The sequence below is a fragment of the Episyrphus balteatus genome, chromosome 2 (assembly GCF_945859705.1).
Source record: "Episyrphus balteatus chromosome 2, idEpiBalt1.1, whole genome shotgun sequence".
In the NCBI taxonomy this organism is placed as follows: domain Eukaryota; kingdom Metazoa; phylum Arthropoda; class Insecta; order Diptera; family Syrphidae; genus Episyrphus; species Episyrphus balteatus.
Window position 1 is genome coordinate 51,643,096 of NC_079135.1, and position 25,354 is coordinate 51,668,449.

At 29.6% G+C, this 25,354-nt stretch overlaps 1 protein-coding gene across 1 annotated transcript; it reads right to left on the bottom strand.

The window, feature by feature from the left end:
• Positions 1–17,624: 17,624 nt before the first annotated feature.
• LOC129912270 (uncharacterized) lies at positions 17,625–19,393 on the bottom strand. The gene is made up of 3 exons (XM_055990452.1): positions 18,674–19,393; positions 18,355–18,618; positions 17,625–18,283 (listed from the first exon to the last, which is right to left on the bottom strand). Exons 1-3 carry the CDS (start codon positions 19,074–19,076, stop codon positions 17,790–17,792), a joined length of 1,161 nt encoding a protein of 386 aa, XP_055846427.1. The 5' UTR covers positions 19,077–19,393; the 3' UTR covers positions 17,625–17,789.
• Between the last annotated feature and the right edge of the window lie 5,961 nt (positions 19,394–25,354).

Sequence of the window (25,354 nt, forward strand, 5' to 3'; positions counted from 1 at the left end):
GTAACTTATTTTTTTCAAGTTTCACAGTCAGTGAAACATGAATTTAAAAGAAAATTTATATTGAACCTTATTTTTCCCCATTTAATTTAAAGGTCAAAAATTCCCCTTTTTAACCATTCAGAGGGCTTGGGGCACCTCAAAATGAAATTATTAAAAAATTTAAATTATACAGTTTTGTTCGTTTATAAAAACCACAACTTTTTATTATTATGCCAATCCGAAAATAAAAAATTTAAATAAAATCGCTCCACCTTAGTACTCAGTAAAACCTACAACCTCTGGTAGGTCACTTCCAAAGTAATTGACATGATTTTTATTTTGTAACACAGTGTAAACATTTCCTTTCTTTTTTATAATGCACGGGTTCACAATTAAGTACAACATTTGTCTATGGCAATAGAGATCAGTAATTCTGGCTAACTATTTCTGTTTATCCACAATCGCTCTCCGCGTTTGAAAACTCTCCATACAAAATACACGCAAGTTTGAGTGTATTTTTTTTTTTAATTTGTACAGCTCACCTGAATTTTATGCGAGTCAAAAAGAAAATAATTTAGAATTATTGACGCCTTGACGGACTCAATTTCCTACAAGTTAAAACATTAAATTTTCAAATTTTTAAGGAATGGTTGGGTATTCGTATTTTTAAAGAAAAGGACGTGGTACCCTAATAGTTATACGGTTTCAAAAAAAAAAAAAAACGTTTTAGTTCTGCATATAACTTCTCATGTATTGGAGAGAAGTATTGTATAGTCAAAGCATCAAACCTTAAACGGAGGTAGGCCTAAGTATGTTAAGTTAGTTAACATTTTATAGTGTATACAACAACAAACGATCGCTTTTATTTATTATTTTTATTATTAGAAATCGTTTGTTGTTACAAGATAAAACCTAGTATGCTGCTGAAATCTAAAAGAAACATTTCGATGTGCCTTTCATTTCACAGTATGCAGCAACCAAACTCATACCGGTACTATTAGAGCAGGTTGGAGATATTTAACTCATTTGTCACTCAAATTTTACTGTCCTTCCGGATTACTTTTTACTACTAGTAATTACTTTTTTTTATGCATATGCCTCAAATAGGTTTATAGTAAATACTAGTACCTACTACTAGTAGAAGCTGAAACTAATAGTATTTACTACATTCGGTATGCATAAACCTCAGTTTCTACTAGCTAGTATAAACTAGTAGTAAATACTGGATTCATCCAAGTAAATACTACTAGTTTATCTGAAAGTAATAGTATATACTAGATACCTACATAAATGATGTTGCTTTTTTTTGTTCTGTACTTTTAACGTTCTATAATTTTCTTCTTTTGTAACCAATTTTTTGTATTACAATTTGTTGATAATAACAACTGGTGTTTAAGGCGGTTAAGGAGTTTTATACGCTTGGGACAAATGCCGAAAAAAAGCATTTTAATATTAGTACACATAATTTACTTCACGTTGCTCCTACCCTTCTTTTAGATTAAGAACCTTGAGATTTTTTTTATTGTAAAAGGGATAAATAAATTTATCAGATTCAATTAAAAACGGTAGAGCATTTTAAAATTATTATTCGCGGGCGTTCTTCGCTGTTTATAATTTTTTTTCAGATCTTAAATTGAAAAAAGCTGCCATTTTAATATTCGAAATAAATCCTCTGCAAACCGGTTGCTCTGAAAGTAAAGTCGCGACTGATGATGTCGGCATTTAACATGAGAAAGTTTTTACTAGTAAATGTTCAAGTTGGTATTTAGAAACTTGAAAAATTAGCAGTAAATACTAGAAAGTAAAAGTTCGTACTAGGTTTTTATGCATACCAAAACCAGTATTTACTATAAAAATTCATCCAAAACTAGTAAATACTATTCTTCTAGTAAATACTACCTTTTCAGCATTTACTTTGTTTTTTATGCATATGGAAAGTAGTAAATACTATTAAAATTTACTAGTAAAAGCATATGCTACCTTTTATGCATACGGCTCATTGTTTTTCAAATTTTGTCAGTCTCTTCGCAATCGATTTATTTCTTCACTTTGCGATTGATTTAAGTCCAAACATGTAGGCCGATTAGTGGCAAACATTGTCCTTCAAGATGTGATTTTTGAAATTTTTCTTCAAATAAATGTTACCAGTACAGGTACAGACCGCACTTTAACCACTGAGGTCTTTAGACTTAGGGAACATGACAAAGCCTCATTTCGATATGTATGTACATATATAAAATGCAATTGCAATTTCTTTTGTTCTGCATAGACTTTTAGGAAAAGTCGCATTTTTTAACACCCTCTAATCAAGTCCCCCCCCCTAAATAAAAATAACTGCTTCGTTATAGCTTCAATTCAAACTAAAAATTAGCAGCCCGTACTTAGACCAGTCAGTTTACCATTATAAAAATAATTCTACCAGCCAAATCTTATATCAGAAAACAATAAAAGTCCACAAACAGAATCTATGAATTTGAAACAAATGTTTTCTAACATTACATTATTGCAAACATAATAAATGAATAGAGGACAATTCGAAAATAAAAGAAAAAGAGAACGAAACAAACCGCAATAAAAATGACAATATCTTTTACATTATTTCTGATTATTATCAATAAGGGTACACTTTTACAAAAAAGTGTATGCGTAATATTTTGTCACAGAAAAATAATCCAAAACATAACTAGGCAACAACCATTCCACCCGCAGTGACCCTTTCGAATCGCGTCCCATAATCTAACTCAAAGACGGTTCCACCAGAACGTCCAGAAACAATTGAAACTCAATTGAGGATGAAACCCAAATTGCTCTTGCCTTGACCGCATCTTATCTTTATGGCATCCACATTCAAATGACCAAAAGCATTTAGAAGCTCATTCATACTGATCCACATATAAAGAGACCCGAGGAATTGCGATTATAGAAAAATTATGCGAGAATATCCTGTCTTATTAAATCCTTGAGAGCTATTTCAAATTCAAAAGTATAGGACACAAGCTGGTAAATGTTACTGTGGTAGATGAGATGGAGGACTGTTTGAAAGAATGTATTGTATAGTTTGTTGTGTTCTTTCCATAAAGGGGTGCTTTTTTCAGGGCTAGAAGAAATTTGTTCCGGTTGAAATTCGATCAGGACTATTTGATTTTATGACTTTGCTTTATTATTGGAAACATGGTGGTGGTTAAGAGCCTCATGATGCGAAGGAAATCGTTAACTTGCTAAACTGAAACTATAGTCCTTATCGTAATGAATGCAGATTGGTATTTTATTTTGACGACTGTTTTGAAGGTGTCGCTGGGGATTTGCGACTGTGAAGGCTTCTATGTGTTTTCATTTTAATTTGAGATAAATTTGGATGTTAAATTAAAAGAGAATAAGAAGTCTTTGAAATTTTCGGGGATAGGTGTGTATTTATTAAATGCAACTACCGAAAACTTAAGACTATTTTGCTGGGACTTGCACATTTAAAAGAAACTTCTGTGTTAGTATTATAAAAACTTAATTCAAGAAAAATGGATATGTTTTTTTTTTATTTTTGAAGTTGTACCTACTTATTTCTTTCGTGGCGTTGGAGTATGAAAATTTACTTTTTGAAAAAGAAATGTCATTATGTCAAAGGGATTAGCAAGTAGCACCTTCTAGCTGGGTTGCACACTTGGCTTTGATAAAGTACACAAATCACAAATTCACTTTTACTAAATTCGATACAGTTTTGTCCCTCCGCTTAATCAATGTACTGTTTACTGTTCATAATAGGTAGGTACTCTGCATAATTTGTTTTATTCGATTCTTCTAAGATTTAGTTAAAACAGCAATATAAGTCAACCATACTCTTGGCTTGTACAGAATATTAAAGGGTGAATTTAAAATCTTTATTTAATTTTCTTCGAAGAAAACAAATTTGCTTTACGCCCTACCGTGAATCTACAGAGGAATTTGTTTCCCTCGGAATATTTCTTTTGCTCTGAATCAATCTGAATCATGATAATTATATTCCAGGAAAGGAAAAATAATTAAAACAAATTAAATTGAATAAAAGTTGAAAGAATCAAAAATCTCCCACGAAATCTATTTTCATTGAAGAAAATTTCATATGAAATGACAGTTAAATTCCCCTGGAAGTTTATTGCGTATAAAAATAAATTAAAAGGAAACTTTTCATGATCATTTTCGTTAACATGTATTTGAAACAAAGGGAATATTTCTAGAGAAATTTTTATTCATGATAGACCCCATTTTTTTCTTACATGTGAGGTTTTTCATGTTATTTTCATTTTTTGAAAAATTGACCTATGACCTCAGTTTAATAGCTTTTGCCGATTAGATTATAGGTGGAATTTTGGAATTTGCAATAAATCTGCAAATATACAGATTCACTCACCGAGCGCTTTTTCTCTTCAGGTAAATCAAACTATTGAGTTTTAATAAGACATCAGTGTTTTGCAGTTGTAAACGATTTACTTCTTTTCGCTGTACCACGCAAGAACAAAAATCAAAAATGTCCTCAAAAATGTTTCTTCCGAACTCATGGTTAGGTAATCATAAAGTTATTCGTTCATTAAAAATTATATTTTTTATATTATTCTTTTGAAATAATAAAAAGTGTAACAACACATTATTGTTGTTAGCATGCAGTACCACCTTTGCCTATTATTTTTATATTTTATTTTTATATAAATTTGAAATCAATGTCGCCTTTGACTATAATTTTAATTTTTTATAATTATTTATTTTTATTTTCTAAAATTCAAAGCCTCCTAATTACTCTTTCAATAGAAGTAGTACCAAACTTTGTTATTTTATTCATCCTCGATTGTTCAATAAAACTACTATTTAAAATATCCTTTTGTGTCAGAGTTTTGCTTGGAAGATACCACAACACGACAACCGACTGAACAAGCTGTTACAAAAGTACAATTCGATACACTTTTTATTTCACTTTCGATACAATGCTGAAAGACGACTTTTCATCCCGGTGTCTAGTGCTCATAATTGTAAAATAGTTGGATTTTGGTATGATCCAACCAGCGTTACCACTTGCAGAAAAAAAGTCGAAGTAGATTTGAAGAAAAAATGGAAGTAGATTGAGAAAAATCGAAGTAGATTTCAAAATATCATTTTTTAATAAAAATCCATCTTAAAAGAAATTATTTTCTTAAATTTATTTAAGTTAAATAATTTAATTAGTAAAAACAACTAAAACCAAAAATTTGAATTCCTTCAAACTCTATATTTTCGGTATAAATATTATTTCAATACATTATTTTATAACAATTTTTAGTCAAATATTTGGTTTTCTGCAAAAAGAAATAGAATTGGCTTATATTTTGATAATTTGAAGCAGATTGTAACAGAGATTTTAAAATGAAGTAGAATTCGTTATTTTCGTGATGGTAGGAAGTAGATTTAATTTTTTTTTTTGAAAAAAAGAAGTAGATCTACTTCAATTGAAGTAAAGTGGTACCACTGGATCCAACTAAGTGAGTTCCTGTAAGTGAGAAAAATAACTTCAATAGTGGGTACATGTGTGTGTACACTAGGGTGTCCGTTATTTCCCAAAGTGATGTTTTCGGGGGTGACACCCCCCAGATCGAAAGTTTAGGGCCTAAATACGGGGAATTTAGCAAAAAAAAATTTTTTGGGGGTCATTAACCCGTGCCTCTAAGGTCATACTTTCCCCATACAAATTTGTATGGGAAATTTTTAACTCATACATAAAATTTTTTTTCTCTCGAGTTAAATCATCTATTTTTAAAATGTTTGTTGATTCTGGTTGGAAAATAGTTCCTTTAAAAGATTACATTCAAAATTTCCCGTTAAAAATTTTTTTTATATTTTATTTCGGTTTTTGAAATTATTAGCTGTTTTCGTAGTTTTTGCTTTCACCTATCACACAATTTTAAATGCAGTTTTATTGTTTTTTAATTCTTTTCAAATATTGCATGCACAAATTTGTGAATAAATAAAAAATTTCAATTTTTTGAATTTTTTTTTTTTTAGTTTTTGCAGTTTTTATAATAAATAAATATTATTAAATACTTTACCCTTCCTTGTTTGCAACTTTTTTGATGCAATTTTTTAGGTGAATAATTTTTAAATAAAATTCAATAAAAATATTGTAAACATATCTTTTGTAGTTCGAGAAAAATAAATTTAAACGTATAAAAACGGCAAAAATTTCAAAAAAAATAAAAAAAAATTAAAATTTTTGATTTATACACAAATTTTTGAATGCAATATTTGAAAAGAATTAAAAAACAATAAAACTGCATTTAAAATTGTGTGATAGGTGAAAGCAAAAACTACGAAAACAGCTAATAATTTCAAAAACCGAAATAAAATATAAAAAAAATTTTTAACGGGAAATATTGAATGTAATCTTTTAAAGGAACTATTTTCCAACCAGAATCAACAAACATTTTAAAAATAGATGATTTAACTCGAGAGAAAAAAAATTTTATGTATGAGTTAAAAATTTCCCATACAAATTTGTATGGGGAAAGTATGACCTTAGAGGCACGGGTTAATGACCCCCAAAAAAATTTTTTTTTCTAAATTCCCCGTATTTAGGGCTTAAACTTTCGATCTGGGGGGTGTCACCCCCGAAAACGTCACTTTGGGAAATAACGGACACCCTAGTGTACACGCACTTCTTTAATAAATTTTGAACATTAACAGATTTTAAAATTTTTCACAAAAAACAACGGCAACACTCAGTACTTCCCTTTATGGATTTCGGAGTGCAGTGTAGTTAAAACCCATTTAAAGATTACTTACGCTACATTTATTTAAAAACTGCTAAACTCAAAACCAATACTTGCTCTAAATTAAAATGTTTGGATTTATGTCTGTTTTAATAATAAGAATTTATTCTAGTGGTTCCAAATGGAAATTAATTAAAAAAAAACGCACAGTGACATTAACATAAAGTTTGAATATTTAAAATACTTCATCTCGCACTTTTATCTGATTTCAGAACAATTGAGATAGAATAAAAATATACAGCTTATTATTTTATAATTGGGTCACTGTGACGTATGTGTAATATTTTTTTGGCCGACAATTTTAATGGTTGAATTCTGTTTGTTATTCATTGTTATTTGAAACTACAGATCATGTTGGTGATTTGAAGCAAGTTACTAAAAGGTGACTAGTTCATCAATGCCATTGATAAAGCTAATAAGTTCCTGACATAAAAATACCCACCTTAAAAAATGTTTAAATTTCAGAAGACAAAAATTAGAAAATTATTCCATAAGCCATGTGACTAAATCCAAAATCTAACATAAGGTGATGTCAACAATCCTAAAACTATGTATTTCTCAGTTTCTTGTATTTAAATTTTTAAAACAGGTTAAAAGGTAATCCTTTTTTTGTAGTAAGCTAATGAAGAAATCTTTTTAAAAAAACAACAAATTACAAAAATTGTTTGCACTATATTGCCCAATTTTTTTTTTAAATTTTATTCGTAAAGCAAAAAAAGAACAAAACTTTATTTTTTGGTTGGGATGGGCCCAAAAATGTTTTTTTTTTATTTGATTTTGATTAAGAACTTGGACATATAAGTATGTCGCAATGTCGCTTAGGCATACAATCAACTCTTGCTTTATATACAAACTTAAAAACATACCTATTTACCTATTTATATTTCTTGATACCATTTAGATTTTGTCACAATTTTTCGAAATTTTTTATCGTCTTAAACAAAACTCAAAAACGGCGACATCAATCTAAAGATTAACATCCCTTGCAACTCCTAACAAAAGTAAAAATTCTCTTTTTCACATTTTTTTAACTCAACTTCTTCTTAATAAAAACAAATACAAAGAAAAAAAAAATATCAAAAGGGATTAAAAGTCTCCCAACAGCAATAAAACCAACAAGGTTTACAAATATTATTCTTATGAAAATGCTTATGCAAATGAGAAAAAAATTGCTGAAGTCGTTTATGTTGTCACCTTCTTTAAAGCACTCGAAATAAATGTATAGGTATTTTCAAGGTCCTATGATTAATTATCATTATCACGCACAAGGATTTTGTGTTTTGAAAATTTATTTTAATAGCTCCCCTGGCGGAAATCCATCGCGAAGAATGGAACAAATCTGGTAGATAAATCTTCATCCCCATTTTTTGCGCTCTCGCTAAGAAAACGTTGACTTTCATCCTTCCAAAGGATGTTTACTTACTTACTTATAACAGATTGTTCTTATAATGTATTTAATTTTGAGTAAAAAAATCGTAATTCAAATTGGATTTGATAAAAAACGGAACCATATCTTCACCAACAATATAAGCATCAGTTGGATGATTAATTATGGTCATCATTGATATGAGGAATCCCCGTAACGTGGACACATATGGGATACCTTTTTGGCTTCTGAATATAACAATTTTGAAGAAAATGCAAAATAATGACAAGATTGACCGCAACAAATGTGCTAAATTGGGTTTTTATGGGTGTTTTATGGAAATCGCTTCATCGAATGTCACTTTATTTGAGCCAATCGAGAATAAAGTCCTGGACATCATTTGTTCGGATTAAATAATAAAAAAAAAATTGTATCTATTTCATGCATGCGGTGCGTATGTGCAAAAAGATGTTTGAAGGATATGGAGGGTTAAGTCATTCTATGAGTGACATTTGTCATCTTGAACTTTATGGATATGATTTTGGTCTTAAAGTACCATTATAAAGAATGTATTACCTTTGATAAATGACTTTCCATTTTCCAAAGATAGAAGTTTTTGAATACAATTGGATTTCTACATCAGTTGATAAAAACGTTTTTAGATAATAGAGTTTTCTTTTGTATTTTTTTATTTTATAAATTATTACTCTTAGCCCTGATTTTTCAATCGTCAGTTAGACTATCAGAAGAATAAATGTCAATATAAAAAAAACTTTTATTCCTAGCCATAAGCTCTATCTGAGGTTTATCTGACTATTGAAAAATTGGCCCTTAAAAAAAAGTACATCGTATGTAAAAGTGATATGCTGTACCCGAAAAGATATAATCGCATGATAACTTCGAAAAAAGCAAATAGAAACCATCAAACGAACAATTTCATACTACCTCGAAATCCAAATATCTATCACCTTGTATAAATTTTGTGTAAATCTAATATTGGTTTGTACGAAGTATGAGTATCTATTTGTAATCATTTTGTTTTCATTACATTTACAAAAAAAAAAAAACCACGAACAAAAAATCTGGAGGATGTAAAAAGAATAATTTGCATAATTTTATATTCATTTCATAATATTTCCATTATGCTATAGGTACTACAACCATTTCTTTTCAAATTTCTTTGGCACAAGGAGCAATGTCTTCAGCGTGAATAAGGACTATAGAAAAAAAGTATAGCTAATGGCTTCTAATTTTTAAACCACACTCTTTTGTCCTTTTCACCATTCCTTTTTTTTTTATTCTTCGTTTTACTTTCCATCGACATTATCATCATCGTGCCTATCTCTGAATGGGAGAGTCTCATCAAATTGCAATATCTGAATATCGAGAATGAAGTTATTCTGTCTGCGGCTACATCTTATTAACTCACCCTCTGTATCGTCCTCTGGTGGTAGAGCTGTGTAAAAGAGGTCCTTTCTTTTCCTTGTTTTACTTATCATTTATGATTTATTTTTATACAACAATATGTTGTAACATTAATATGTGCGGGTGCATGGCATTTGGGGGGGCGATGCAATCGATTTGAATAATTTTCCAATATATTACACCGATAGGACTAATTTTTCTTTGACGCTCTGATTGGAAACTTATTTTGGGGTTCCTTCTATGTCGTCATTGTAAATGGGTAGCTCATGGAGTGTATACCTTAATATTATGAAATATTTGTAGGTATAGCAAAATAAAGTTCCCTTCTTTATTTTGCTGTTTTACTTGAAATTAATCAAAAGTGTACGACTATTCGATTGATGATAAATGCATGGCTCCCATATGTTTGCATATTTAGATATACCACTACCTTCATCCTTTCATCGGCATCGTTTCAATAACGAACTTATGGCATTAACAACTCATATGTTTTCTGCAACCAGACTTGACTTGTTAAGCTTTTATTGCAAAGTCTGCAATTATAGTAGTTTGTTAAAATATATGTAGGGACTAACGATTGACTGTCATATTAAATTAAAAAAAAAAAATGCATTTGCATAGAAATTTTAGCCCGAGTTATGATTAAACTAAGTTGTTTTTTCAAAGTTTAATATTCAAAATAGAGTTAAAACTGATTTTTTCAACTTGTTACGTTATTTGGCATATATATAACAATAAATACCAATTTTTCTCTAAAAATACATTTTTTGAGAATTTTTAATCCATGCAATGTTTTTTTTTTTTATTCAAAATTTTGAGTTTAAAAATTGAACCATTTGTATGTAAGTTTAATCATAATTTTTTAATATATTTTTTTGGTTTTAAAGCCCATCGATTACAAAAACAACCCACTAGGAACCAAAATTCACAATGGTGCAGAACTTTCACTTTTTTAATTCGCTTCGCTGGCTTTCTTAAAATATTAGTACAAAAAAATACACAAAACGGACATAAAAGTATATATAGCTAAAAAATTCTCATGAATTTATGAAAATAATAATAAAAAATAGTTTTTAAAAATAAAAAAAAAAACATGTAAATTTTTGTAAGTTTTAAAAAAATCGCGTCAATTTTTGAAAAATATAGGTATGTTAAAATTTCAAAAATTAAAAACGCTTAAACTTTCGAAAGTTTCGAAAAATTAATAAAGTAATTTTCTAAAACTCAATTATTTCATTAAGTTTTATAAATTAAAAAAAAATATTTATTGCAAATAAAAATATTTGACTATTTGGCTTTACATATTCAATATTATAGGTAAAATAGCTAATGTACATATGTTAAATAGCCAAAACTGTAAGAAATTCGACGAATATAAAAATAAAAAAAAAATAAACATTTAATGCATTTTTTTCTTCAATGCAGAAAATTTTTTATTTGCAATCTTTTTTTTTATTGCAAAAAATTTTTTTTTGCAATCAAAATTATATTTTCAATGCAAATATTTTTCAGTTGCAATTCATTTTTTTTATGCAACATTTTTTTACTTGCAATACATTTTTTTTTTATTGCAAACATTTTTCAGTTGTAATAAATATTTTTTTTACTGCAAAAATTTTGTATTTGCAATAAATATTTTTTTTATTTGTATTGGAAAACAAATTCATAGAAAAAATTATTTTTGCAACCCTGGTTTTGACACATTTGAGTGGATTGTGAGTCCATAATTGATTTGTGGAGTTACAACCCACCCAATAAGGCCAATAGTTCATTATGGACATTATGATCCAGCACCAGAAAACTTATTAAATTGAACTGTTTTTTAAGTTTCATTACTTTGAACTTCAAAATCGTATGATCTACAAAAAATTACCTGCAAACTATATTCCCGTTATTCCGCTTTCAACACAGATCTTAGGCCCATTTGCTGAAACGAAACTTAAATATTTAAGTGAATCGTAAAGCCCTAAGTTCTACATTACGATTTGCACGAACTTCAAACTAGGTCATAAATTCCTCTAAGTTAAACATAACTTAGGGGGAAGAAATAGTAGATCATAAGTAGTTTACGTTCTACTTAAGCATATTTATTTGAGAAAAAAGAGAGAATATAGCTAAAAAAATGATGCGTTGGTACCAAAATGGACAAAAATTAAGTATAGCAATATGAGTTGACTTACTTTTATAAATCCTAACCATCTGCAAACGCAAAAAATTCTCTGAAAAATTTTTTGAGAGAATGTTCACCCTTTTGTTGTTTTTTTTTCGACACTTATTTTGACACACACATACGTTCACAAAACACAAACACATTCACTAAAATTATTCCATTTATTAATTAAAACGCAAGTTTTACTGGGCTTTCACTATTTTTACCTTTTTCCATTAATTTAAAGGCGTTCTTAACAATTTGTATATTGCTAAAATTTCTCAAAAACAAATAAAAACTAACTGACGTTTATATCGATTTGACAAATTAATTTGAAGTTCTCAGGGATTTCTCGCATGAAAGTCAATCAGTGCTAGGTTGAACATAAAATTTTTTTAGAAACTTAGAATAAACTAAGTAAAACATAAGAGCTACACCGAAAAAAAAATTTGATAATAACAGCTATCAAATAACATTTTTCAGTGACAAAAGTCGTCCAACAATTAAAATATCAATTTTGATATTTTATCATATCATTTTGACATTTTTTAATTTCAGGTGGGATAGTGAAAATTTTACTTTGACAATTAAAATATCATTTTGACATTTTTTTTAGTTTAAGTGGATAGTGAAAATTTCACTTTGACAATTAAAATATCAATATTGACTAGATTTTACGTTTTAGTTTATTATAATGAAACCTATTTCTTTCCTTTTCATTTTTATTATTTTTATTATTTTAAGAATTTTTCTCTCTTTTTTCAAAACATTACTGAAAGGAAATATTCTTTACAAAATAATGGTGATATTATTTTTTCTATTATAGGTGATATAATTGTTTTGTTATTTTCTCCCAAACTATGAGAAGTAAAATCTTAGTGCCGATCAAATTTTTTCAGTAAATCATACATTTTACTTAGAAAAAACACAAAGCGACTTTAAATTAGTACACATTAAGAATTTTTTATTTAATATTTTTCAATAATTTGGAATGAGAAATTGATATGAAAAAATGATAATAAAATATCAAAAAAAATTTCCAAAATGTGACATTTAAATATCATCCTGATAATAAAAATGTTGTTTTAACATTTTAAATATCATAAAACACATTTTATAGAGCATTTTTGGCTGATATTTAAAAAATGTTAATTTGATATTTAAAAAATGTTAAATTGATATTGGTTTTTTTTTCGGTGTATGTTCGGCCTAGCTAAGATCAAAATTTACGACTAGTTTCAGCAAATGGGCCTTAATGGTTAGGATCTGCTCCGCACCAGAAAGAGAAAACACAAAAAGAATAATTTTTTCTAATAATTTAAGTTTTTTCTATACTTTAAGAGAAAGTGAGTGGAAAGGTTTATACGGGCTGATTTATTTCATTGGGATAATAAGTTAAAAAAGTGAATTTCTAAAAAGTTTTGAGTTATTATAAAAAAATTCCTTCAATGTGAACTGTATACTTACTTTATATAACAAAAAAAAAACGTTAACAATTAGTCATCAGTATATAAAAATTATGTTCCCCTCCATTAAAGAATAAAGTTGATTTTATTAAGTAAGTAACACAAAGTAAAGTACCTTAACAATTTGGACGAATTTAAGTCAAGCATCTCGAGAAAGAAAAAAAAATTATTGCACGCATAAATTATCCTTTTTTTTCGCAGCACTCAATAAGACCTAAAGAATAAACGCAAAAGAACGCAAATAATGTTATTCAATCCAATTGTACCTTTGCACTAAGCCCACTCTCCTCTGATTCGGATGGCAAGTATTATGGTGTTTATATAGAACGAAGAAACCCGAAGACCTTTTTTTCTGTCTTTATTTGTAGTTATATGAAGACGGTCCATGGTATGTATTAAATTGAAGAGAAATTCCCTTTCAATTCCTGTCAATTTAAGATACAATCCCTAAGGGATGCATGGTCAAGTGAGTCTTATGCAATGCCAAATAAGATTTTCACACATTGAAAGTAATACTCTTCCCTTACTTTAGATAGATATGGTGTATACGGGGATACACAACGTTTTCTTTTTTACAAAACACAAAGTCACCCGGGGGCTTTTGCCGGAAACAGTTCTTTGCTTTTCATTCATTTTGGTCAATTTAAACATACGAACCCGAGACATACAATATTGTATATTTTTTTTTGGAATGTGTGAATTTCAATCGACAAGTGAATCCTTAATTGATTTGGGAGTTGCATCATTAGTCAAAAAGGAAGTGTTTACATTACGACCCCCTCACATGGGCAATATTAGGCAAAGGATCTCATATTTCATATGAGCCTAATAAATGTTTCTATTCATTGCAATCCCGGGAAAGATGAATTGTAGTATCAAAAAATAAATTCTTAAAGTTTTGGGTTTTTTTTTCAAGGTTATAAGAACCCCTGGGTCCCCACGTTTCACTTCTGTTTGGTCACGAAAAAAAAATAGACAGAGCAATAGAGGAGAAAGATGGAAGCATATCAAACTTAAATTAACAAGTTTACGTAAACAAATTTTCGAAAACTTGTTTGTGACACACTCTCGAGCCAAACAAAACTCAAGCCCTTCACAAAGAATTCTAAATCACTCTGATTTCTAAACCATTTCCTAACCAATCTCAAACGACCAAAACCACTTTAAAACCATTCAAGAAATTTGACATTATTTATAATATGTACATATATAAACTGTAAGCTAGACACAAACAAATATAAACATATATAGGTCAATTCTAAAACTTATATTTGCAAAAAATCAATGAATATTTTTATGTAAATTTTATTAAACGTTTTTTTTTTTTTCGTGAAACCTACCTAAACCAACAAAAAAACTATCCATCTACCCTATTTCGCTTCAAAAGCCAATAATACGGTTCAAAGATTAATCGACTGAAATGTAATTTCTTTTTGTTAGGAAATGAAAAACGATGTTAAACACCAAATGCACCAAGTAGGTAAAAAATAAGAAACAAAAAAACAACTTGTCAGGTAGGTGAAACAATAAAAACTTCAATTACCATAAAAAACAGATTTGTTCTACTTTTTTTTCTAAGAAATGTTTTCCTTACAAGTTTGCAGGTTGGGAGAGTTTGCATAGTGACCTAAACTTTGAAATAGGGTGGCTTTTAAGAAAAAAAAAAGTCAAAGAAACAAAAAAAAAAAATACAAGAAAAACTTCAAACAATTAATTTCGAATTTGTAATGAGTTCGTTTTAATATCTTGGCATACTTTTGAAATTAATCCTGTTCGATGGGAATTAAGAGGGTGATGCTTCTTGTGGCGTACGACTTTCATTTTCATATACTCATAAGCTCACTTGAAAGATTTATGATCTTTTAATTTTGGGCCACCCCTTGGTAGTCTTATGCCAATACAAGATGTCCTGTGTTATAAAAAAATAAAAAAAAGTGACAGGTTACACAAAAAAGTCCTTTGCAAAAGCCATAAACACTTTTTAATCTTTATTCGTCCTTTTGATTCCGTCGTTTTTTTTTTTTTTTTTTTTTTGTTCATTTTTCTATAGAAAAGTCTAACAATAGAAAAAAAGCGTTGACTTCTTTTACTGAATTTGATTTGAGTTTTATTGGAAATTTAACAATGTCCCAGTGATGAAGTGTGAATTTTTATTTGAGTTGAATATGTGTGGGGGTGATAATGAAAGTTGTTTATTTCAAGTAAAAGAGTCGGTCGTTAAACCTATACCTGGAGGATTTGTTGTGTTAGAAAATAAGCTTTAATTTATGAAGTGAAGCATTCAACTTATACCTACATATGATTTGGGGGCTGTTTTGTAACGAAGCTGATGGTGGATGTTTGAGTTTATGAATAAGAAAGAAAGGCAAGAAATTATGTTTTTAGATGCAAATTTTAATAAGCCGATTACTTGTTGCCTAATTTTGGAAGTAAGCTTAACTTTGAGGTTATTAAAATTTGTTATTCTTTAATCTTCAAAATCCAAAATATAAGTTTGGTTGGATTTTACGATGTTTATGTTTAAAATTTTTAAATTTTAACAAATATATTACTATTTTGAATAAAAAAGGGGAAATCGAATATCGGCCCCGGTATGCCATAGGTACCTGTAGAGGAGCAAGAAGGGGTAATTACTCTCCCTCTTGTGGATGAATGAATTACTGCCGACTGTGACTTATATTTGTAACGTTTTGATTTTCATCGTCAGTGTCTTCGAACTGGCTCAACTTCTTTGCAGCGTCTGAGGCTGCTTCATAATAATCGAAAACTCCTTTTAGTCGCAACATGCGACATGGTTCCCATTCATTTGGGTCGGTTAAATTTGTAGGGAAATCTAATTGGCACTATTTTTTTTTTTTATTTTTCTTGGATATTTGCCAATAAACATAATTGTCCTGAAACCAATTATATGGTACAGCTTCCACGAATTGTGAGCTATCTTTTTCTTCACAAACAACACAAATAAATTTTCCGTAAATATTAGTTTCACTAGCCATCTTTAAGGCAAACAATTTATTAAAAATCAACTAGAAACTAAATAATGCTTACACGATAACTGACTTAAAATAATTTGCGCGTATTTCACTTGAAGTAGGTAGGGGAAGTACGTAAAATATGACATACCATAAGCTTTTTCGTCAATAAAATAATACCCGTAGTGTGTATAACACAATCTTTGCATTTTTTATTCATTCTTTATAACATTAGGAACATTTTGTAGTACTTTTTGTATTAAAAAAATAAATAAATTTAAATAAATTAAAACTATTAAAAAAAAAGTATCGAAATTCATTTTGTACATATCGTATGGACAAAATGACATAGGTCATATGGACAAAACGACATATGACATTTTACCTATATGAAAAAATACAAAAATTAGTTTGCAAGTGTAGATTTTCAAAGGAAAGCTTACTTGAATCCACCTAATCCCTTGTATAGGACTTAAAAAACTTGTTGGTGTCCAGTATGCTTCACCTTAATGTAGCTTGCCGGACACCAAATGTTTTTGATGTTGCAAGCCAGTCTATTTTGTTTTCATTAGCAGCTTCAATGGCCCCCGCATCGCCTGAACCATGATTGGCGGTCGGAAGTTCGCTTATACCCCATTGACATATTTAAAGTTAAAATAAAAAAAAAACAACAAAAATTTCTATGAAGTTGAAGGTATGTCATTTTGGCCATAGGTAGGGTATGTCATTTATCGTAGTTTTGACACGATAAAAAATATTAATAAGTTTTTAACTTTAAATTGTAAACTGTCGTTATACTCAATAAAATATTCAAAAAAGCTACAACTCCCAAAATATCAAAATTAGTCCAACACCATAAAAAATGAAATAGCTCCTATAAACACACTTTACTTTTATTATTGGTTTGGGGCTGTCAATTGAGTTGTTATTTTGACAGAATTTAAAATTTCATTGGTTTCACCTACTGAGATAGGAGGTAGGTGGTAGGGTAACATGTGGTACACATTTCAAGTTAAGGCTGGTATGTCATATTGGCCGTGTATGTCATTTTGGACGTATTTCCCCTACACTGAACTCGTTGTGGTGAATTTTATACTAAAAAGCGTATTAAAAACACCGAACGCTGTGTGTGGTGTATTCAATGGTGCAAATATTATCGAGTGGTGTACTAAAAACACCGAACTCTCAGTGTGGTGTATTAAATGCATGTGTGAATTTTTTTTAACAAAAAACGAATTTACTGTGAAAAAAATATACAATGGACGCGATATTTTTTCAATACAATTTATATTTCAAACAAATTTTTCTGAGGGAACAAACTACACAAGTAGTTTCAATAATAACAAATATTTGAAATGGCTAAATGTGAATAAAATTTATAACAATTTATAAAGTGTGGATTAAAGGGAAAAAGACGCCTTTTTTTACATTTGATATGCTCTACAGGATATTCTTTCACGATCCCGAACACGATATCAGCAGAATAAATATTCAAATGACGAGACGAGAATGGAATGGTATTAAAATCGTCTAATCGAAGAATATTCCTTCCATGTATCTTTATTGTGTTGCCATTCGATGTAGCATGTATCATTTCAACGACCTCACTGTTTTTGGTCAAAAACCACTTATTTTTTTGATCATTTGACAACATGAATGTTGAAAACTTTACAGCGTACTTTCAAATGGAGATGCAGACATATTTCGCAACGATCCAAAATTCAGAACGTCATCATCAACATGTATCAAATTATGTGCATTTGAGCTGATAGAGTCACTTCCATATAGAATTATAAATTCTTCCACATAATCATTCATCAAATCTCTAGCAACGTTAAGAATTGTAGGAACTTCTATATATACTTCGCACGAATATATCGTCGTCGTTGCCAAAACTAAATACCAAAAATGGTTATAAAACGCATATGGCAAAAAATGTTTCATTATAACTGGCCCAAGGTACAATAAAAATGTTCGGTATTTTATAGATTTCCAGAACGATAATGTGTCGAGACCTCGAGCCTGTCTTGTGATTTCAGATGGTAGCCAGTCGTTGCCAATTTTGAGCCATGTTGATATAGAATTCGTTTCATGGGCTGGCAGCTTAGTTCGGAAGTTGTATGATCCATTAACCCATCCATTTAAACAGCGTTTTGTAATACCTGAAATATAATGTTAGTTGAAAACATACTGTATTTTTGTCAACATACGTATTATACTAGAATTTTCAAACCTAGTTCAATTAAATGCATCGAATCAGCTATAGGGAAGTTTTTGATCATGTCAATGCCTTGAATTTCCTCAAGAGGGGTGTGGTAGTATTGCATCGTTCTGGAATCCCATAAGTGATGATCTTCATCGGTTTTGCTTATAAAATCCAAATGAGTTCTTCGTGGACAATCTAATCTAGGAAAGCTCATATGTTTTCCTGATCGATCAAATTCTCCAATAACATTACACTTTATGCAACTATGGTATGCGGTGTGTGTCTTGACGCCTGTAAAGTAAAACAATATTAATTTAATTGAATTTTAACCGGATTTTTTACTTACATTTGATAAATGCCCGAGCTGGGGTGTCTGCAATATACGCATTGACCTTGATCAATATTTGTGATCCGTTTGCTAAATCTATTCCATTCAAAATTAGAACATTAATTTCATTAACATGTTGTCTCAAAAACTCTTCGCTAGATGGTGGCTTAGCATCGCCGAAATAAATTGCTACAGCCATTGGTCTAATTTCAGGTATATTGGCTATAATCATTAAAATTGGCCAAAATTGGAATTTACTACTTCGAAAGAGAGGTAATCCGTCAAGATTGAAATTTAGAAGAGCATGCATTGTTTGATTTAATTGACGAAATGCAATGCGCAAACAGTTTTCAATGCCATAGTTCCAGCATGAACCGGATCCCATTGTAAATTTAATAGCCCAATCAGCCAATTTAGACATGAAATCAATGTGTGCGTCCACATCATCAATGACACAATCTTCCGAAGACAGTTCTACTTCCCGATATCTATTTTCCACTACTTCGTCATGATCATCAAAACCATCATTCGAAACTGAGTTCGTTAATATTTCATTTGGCTGTGATATAATATTAGGTTCATTTATAATAAAATTTTTTTTTTCAGATAATGAACCGTTTCTTGAGTTTTTTGGCCGAATATAAAAGTTAATGTTTGCCCAATTTCCGAATAAGTTTCGATGATTTTGCTGGATGTTATTAACTGGTTGGCCAATATTTTTTAATTTTTTTAAAAAGTTTTTCCTTCTACAATAACACTTCAAATAGTTATTTAATTTCGAGGTACTCATTTTAGTTGATTTAAACACGCAGTGTGCTCAAAACGTATTTGGCAATTAAAAATGGTGTAATTTATCTACAATATATAGTGTACAAAATATGCTATGTTGGATTGGATGGTTGCAGAATCGAGTAATTTTATATACCATTAATGGTACCTATGTATATTATAAAAAAATCTGAGCACAGGTTAATTTGTTGCACCAAATTTCAAAAGAAATGTTGAAATTTTGTACAGAAAATAAAATGGTGTAATTTGTATACCGGTATTTTTGACAAATACACCAAAATCTTATTTTTTTTTTAGTTTTCTCAATCATACACCAAAATTAATGAATTTACACCAATTTATGCACAAGTGTGCTACTTGAGCAGCTATTGGTTCGCAAATAAATAAATGATCCGATCCGGACCACGAAGAAAATAATACACAGCTAATATAATTTTTATCAAACAAAAACCAAAACCGACTTCTATGGATCGAATCAATCGATTTATGGTTTTTTGATGGATTCTATAGTTAAAACAGGGACTAACTTTTTAGTACAAAATTATCAAAATTGGTTCACCCAGTCAAAAATTATGAGGTAACAAACATAAAAAACAATCTTGAATGTTGAGTGTCCCTTCATCGTTGATGCCTGATGGTGTTGCAGTCAACACAGTTGCCCATATGTGCTCCTGTTGACGGTTTGGCTAAGGTTTTGGAGCTTATACAATAATTTGCCAAGTAGTTGTGCTGTATGCTCTGCCTTGCCTCTTTTGAAAGTCCTATAGTTGAGAAACTCAATGTTGTGGTTCTGAGTGACGTTTGCTTCGCGTTCTGCTTTTTTTTTACCAATAGGTTCAAAGCTGTCTCTATTTTCAGGATATATAAGGAGGCTATATATAAGTCATTTTGTGCAGTTGTTTTGAAAACCCATATTCTTCTTCGCTGGGTTTTTATTAAAAAGGCTCTAGAAATTTCCAGTGTGATATTTTCTTAAAATTACTTGCTGAAATTAGTTTTTGTTACATGTGTAGTAGTTGCGTTAAACTAAAGTCCTTCTTTGAGAAGAACAATAACATCTTCAATTCTTTCAAATAAAACAAAAATATCACGCACTCTGCTAATTTTAACATCAGGGAATTCTATCTGGCACTGCTATTGTTTGAAGAAATCGCACCCACTTGTGCAATACAGTGTACCCCATCCATATACCCGTCATGTCATGTCATATTACCTAATCACACCCCGAATTTATTGCCCTCTCCCATATGTGAAAATGTGTTCTATAAGTATTAATGTTCCAAAAGGACATCCCGGCCTTCGCAAAAAGAATTCAACAAGGGAAACGCCAAGATGTCGTCTATAAATCATATTACCTAGTAGGTTTTTTTTGTCCATCCATATAACCCCCAACATTCTGTTGTGACGGTATGAGTTATCCGAAAATATTTGTTAAATAAAGCCCGGAAGGAGTTTTTCTTAGTTTTTTTTTGTCTTCCTTTGCTATCAGTTTCACATTTTATGGAAAAGAAATAGAAAGAAATTAATTTGAAGCTTTAATTCGATAGGGATCCGAATTTCCTCAACTACAACTACCTAATTATAAAAGTTGCTTTTCTCTGCTCTGGTGAGTCCTTTAAAAATTGCTTCTTTTTTTGGTTTATTAAAACAAATTACATTGAAATCCCAGTAGATGGAAAATTTGCATAAGCAAATTGGCTTAAAGGTGCATTGTCGCAAGGAGAGGACTTCTAATGACAATGACAATACTCACCTAAATAAATACAAATCGAAACAATTAACAAACGAATTGAAACTCTCTTCGTTGGCTCTGTCTTTGGTGGCAGCAAATTCAAACCCAGCCAGCAATATGATGTCCTTAATTCAATTTAAAATGCAATATAAATATCCTTGGATTACTTACGACCACAAAATACAAATATATACACACTTTGATGAAATGGAATCGAAACGCGCGCACAGTTAATTTAAATTCAGGACTTGTGCGAGTTTTGTTAATTTCCTTTGACATTGTTTGGGGGATTTTAATATACAGACACACATACATTATACAGACATTGACTTGCTGAAAGCAATACAAAGTCTGCTGGATCTTCTTCGCTATTTATATATCCACATGTCATGTACCAACATACTCTTAATACTATTCAAAGATTGTGGTGTGGGTAAATGAGGTCCTGGTTCTCTGGGTCGGATTGTGGGCCGTGATGAGAAATTCTTTCATGCTGTAAATCATGATTACACTTAATTTAGACGTCAGCCAAAGAGGGTAGAATATAAGTTGTTCTGCTGTTGTTGGTTCATTAAGATGCCAAGAATGCCTCATTTACTATCATTCCATCATCAATTTCTATTCTTGTGATTCTGCATTTGATGAAGTTGCAGATTATTGGATTGCAGTCAGTTATTAGTGATACTGCTGAGGGTGGTCATTTAAGATTGCAACTTAATATGCATAGGTGTTAAGCAGTAATTTTTTTTTCCTTATAATAAAAGTAATAAATACCAGCAATTTTATTAAAGAAATGCTAATGATAGGAAGTAATGAAATATTTTCAAATGACAAAATGACATTTAGACAAGCACTTAATAAAACTGACTTTTATACGCCTACACATTACAACATACATATTTATGTATTAAGGCATTAGTAATAAGCAGGTTATATAAACTCAAAAAATAATTTATTGATTTTACGAACAAGAAAGGAAAGACAAAATCAGCGGAGAGTTTTGTTTAAAGGGAAAACGATTCAATTTTCTGTATTTTATGAAAAAATTTTTTTTTTAATTTTCGATTATCAAGTTATAAACGGAAATGTATAACTTTTTTGTATTCTTGATCAAATCAAACGGCGTACTTCGACACAAAATTGCAGAGGAGGCCACTTTCCGCATGTATAGGTACATATACAGGGTGTTCATCTTAGAATGGATAAGCCTGAAATGGCTGAAAGTTTTACTTATGGTTGTTTTGAAAAGCAAAAGAGAAAAGTTCTATCGCAACCAGTTCATAAAACAATAGCTTTTTTCGTTCAGTGTATTTCTTACTTTTGGAGCACCACAACCACGAGTGATTGAATTTTATCAATTTATTTTTTTTTTATATTTTTTTTTACAATAATCGACTCACTACATAAGTTGTTCACAGTGTTCATAACTGTTGCACCTTTTCTTAAAAAAAAAAAATGAAATTGTTTTTAGATTGAAAATGTAAACAATAAATATTTAATACTTTTAAACAACTGTGGTAAAAAAAATCTATTGGAACATTCAAAATGGTAATAGTTTTCATCTTATCTAGACAAATAAGGGCGTTGTTGGTACTAATATGCTAAAAAAGCGTATTAATATAATAAATTAGTTTTACTGTATTATCTTAATTTACTTAAAATTACTGCCAAAAATGAATGAATTCCATCGGCTTTTTCTGAATTCATATTAGGTATATAATATAATTTTTCTAAAAAATTAACATTAAAAAATGATATAACTACTGTTAAAACTTGGTTATACAAAAATATTTTTAACATTTTTTCAGTAAAAAAAACAATTTTTTTAAGTATTATGTGCAATTTGATTTATCCATAAGAAAAACGATAAAATTAATTTGCATTGGGTGTCGGTCTTTTGCTTTTAGTGGAAAATAAATTCAAACGATTTTTAAACAAACTCACTTTGTATGCAGTAGCCTTAAGCATTGATTTTTCATGCCTCTGGTTTAAGGCCCATGTTATTAAGCCTAATCTAAGATACTTGGTAAGAAACATTACACATTTTGGAGTAAAACATTAATGTTTTGGACCTAGAGAGCTGAGGTTGTTATGATTATTGCATTTTTGGTCTATTTAACTTTTACGCACCTTTCAGAACTTATAAGCAAAAACTACTGCAAGATCTATAATCATGTTTTTTTGTCCGAGTAAATAAGAAACTACGTTGAATGGAAAATCATTTGTGGTTTAAGTTCTTATGAGTAGTTTATGACCTCGCAATAAATGGGGCTATTTAAACAGATCGATGGCTCAATTCTGTTTGCATTAGCCTAAAGGCTAAATTTTTACTGCTGCAATTCCAGAGGTGTAAGAGGTTATTTAAAAAAAAAATTAGGTTTGTAAGAATCGTTTTTCAAAGTTCCGAAAAACCACGCGCTGGACATTATAATACATATAACAGTACAAGACTTAAGAGTAACTTGAATTTTAATTAGTGTCTTTGTAACTGACAAAGTGAGCCTTTACCTACACACATACTAATACCTATAGCTGAATTCGGTTATGAAATGGCTGGATCCGAATAAGCTCATTTTTGGTTTATTTCCCTTTATATTTTTGACTTTATTTACTCCAAAGTTGCTGCTTTTATGGAAAAGATGACATCTGGAACAAAGCCCTCGGCATGGTTAACCATTTTTTATTTGATAGATATCGGTATCAGTTCAAAATAAAATGAAATGTACCTTTGTCATCTACTGAAAATTCTGTCGGCCGTACATAAATTTTTTTTTTTTATGTTCTGACTGTATCACTTGAATTCTTTGTTATCCAATGTATTTGTCGAAAATGTCATTCATCTTCGACGAATACAAAAAATTGAGCTCCTTGCTTTTTTTCGAAAAATAACAATGAAATGTCACGTTTCTACAGACGGGCAATGTCAACCAGAAAGAGTTCATACAATTTGGTGTTTTGATGTCTAAGAATCATTGTACGTCTATACTCTAGCTACATTCTGAATAAATAAAAAAAAAACAAAATACATTACCGCAATATCAAATTAACATAAAAATCTTTTTTTTTTTCTGGAAATTCACAATACCTAGAAAGTGGGCAGTAAAATATCATCTGGTTAGAATATTTGTTTAACAAAAGAAATCATTTTGAAAAAAGTGTTGCACATACGCCACAGTGACCTTTCGAAACTAATGGCTGAAAATTCAATTTTTTTTTCAGCTGGCAACAAAAGGAGATGATTGTTAAAGATACAAAAATTAATCAATTTTTAACTATATACATATAAAAATAACTTTTTCTTGCAAATCTTTCGAACACACGACTACATGTATTTGTTTGTAGATGAGAGACAAAAAAACTATAATAAAAGTTTGGTTTTTACTTATAATTTGCTTCAAGATTTCAGGTTTGCAGTTTTTTTTTACCTTGCTCATAAGGATAACTAATTCTTGAATTAATCCAACTCATTTGCAGGATCAACGAACTCTGAGTAAACCCTGCACAAGAAAACTGAGCTTTAAATTAATACTTACCTTTAAATAACCCATATATCAATCGCTTCAAACTTATCAATTTTCTAAAATAAAAAAAACTTGCTCATGTTATATTTTTTAAATTTTTAATTATTAATGTTTATAGTTTTGCTACCTATAGCGAACTTTCTTTTTATAGTAAAAACTTACTCAATAAATTCTACATAATAATTACCTAGTACATAAGTTTTATTTTCTTAACAGAATAATAATAATAAAAAAATAAAAACAATATTAAAGCATCACGGATTAAGAAAATTTTGACAAAGAAATATATTTTTTTTAAGCTCAATAAAAATAATTATTCTAAATTTAACAAAATTAATCAAAAGATTTAACAGAAACAAAATATCCCAGTTGCTCTTATAGATTTTCCAAAAAAAAAACTTAGAATTATTTTTATTTTATTTGCTGATACACAAAATCATGAATAAAAAAAAAAAAAACAACTTAAACTATTCAGCTGTTAATATCAGTGATATGTTATCTTTCATATTATTTATGGGATTTTATTTTTAATTTTAATTTTAATTATTATTACTTGTTTTTTTAATTTTAAATTAACTTTAAAACAATTAAATCGTAAATAAATTAAATTAAACACAATAAATACAAAAAAAGGAAAGAGAAAGAGACTGGAATTGT

What these genes read in the sequence shown, in the direction of transcription:
- LOC129912270 (XM_055990452.1), bottom strand. Translation starts at nt 19,076, where the DNA reads ATGTCTAAATTGGCTGATTGGGCTATTAAATTTACAATGGGATCCGGT. An exon ending in AGCTCGGGCATTTATCAAAT is followed by an intron (nt 18,619 to 18,673) that starts GTAAGTAAAAAA and finishes TTTACTTTACAG; the next exon opens with GCGTCAAGACACACACCGCA. An exon ending in GATGCATTTAATTGAACTAG is followed by an intron (nt 18,284 to 18,354) that starts GTTTGAAAATTC and finishes ATTATATTTCAG; the next exon opens with GTATTACAAAACGCTGTTTA.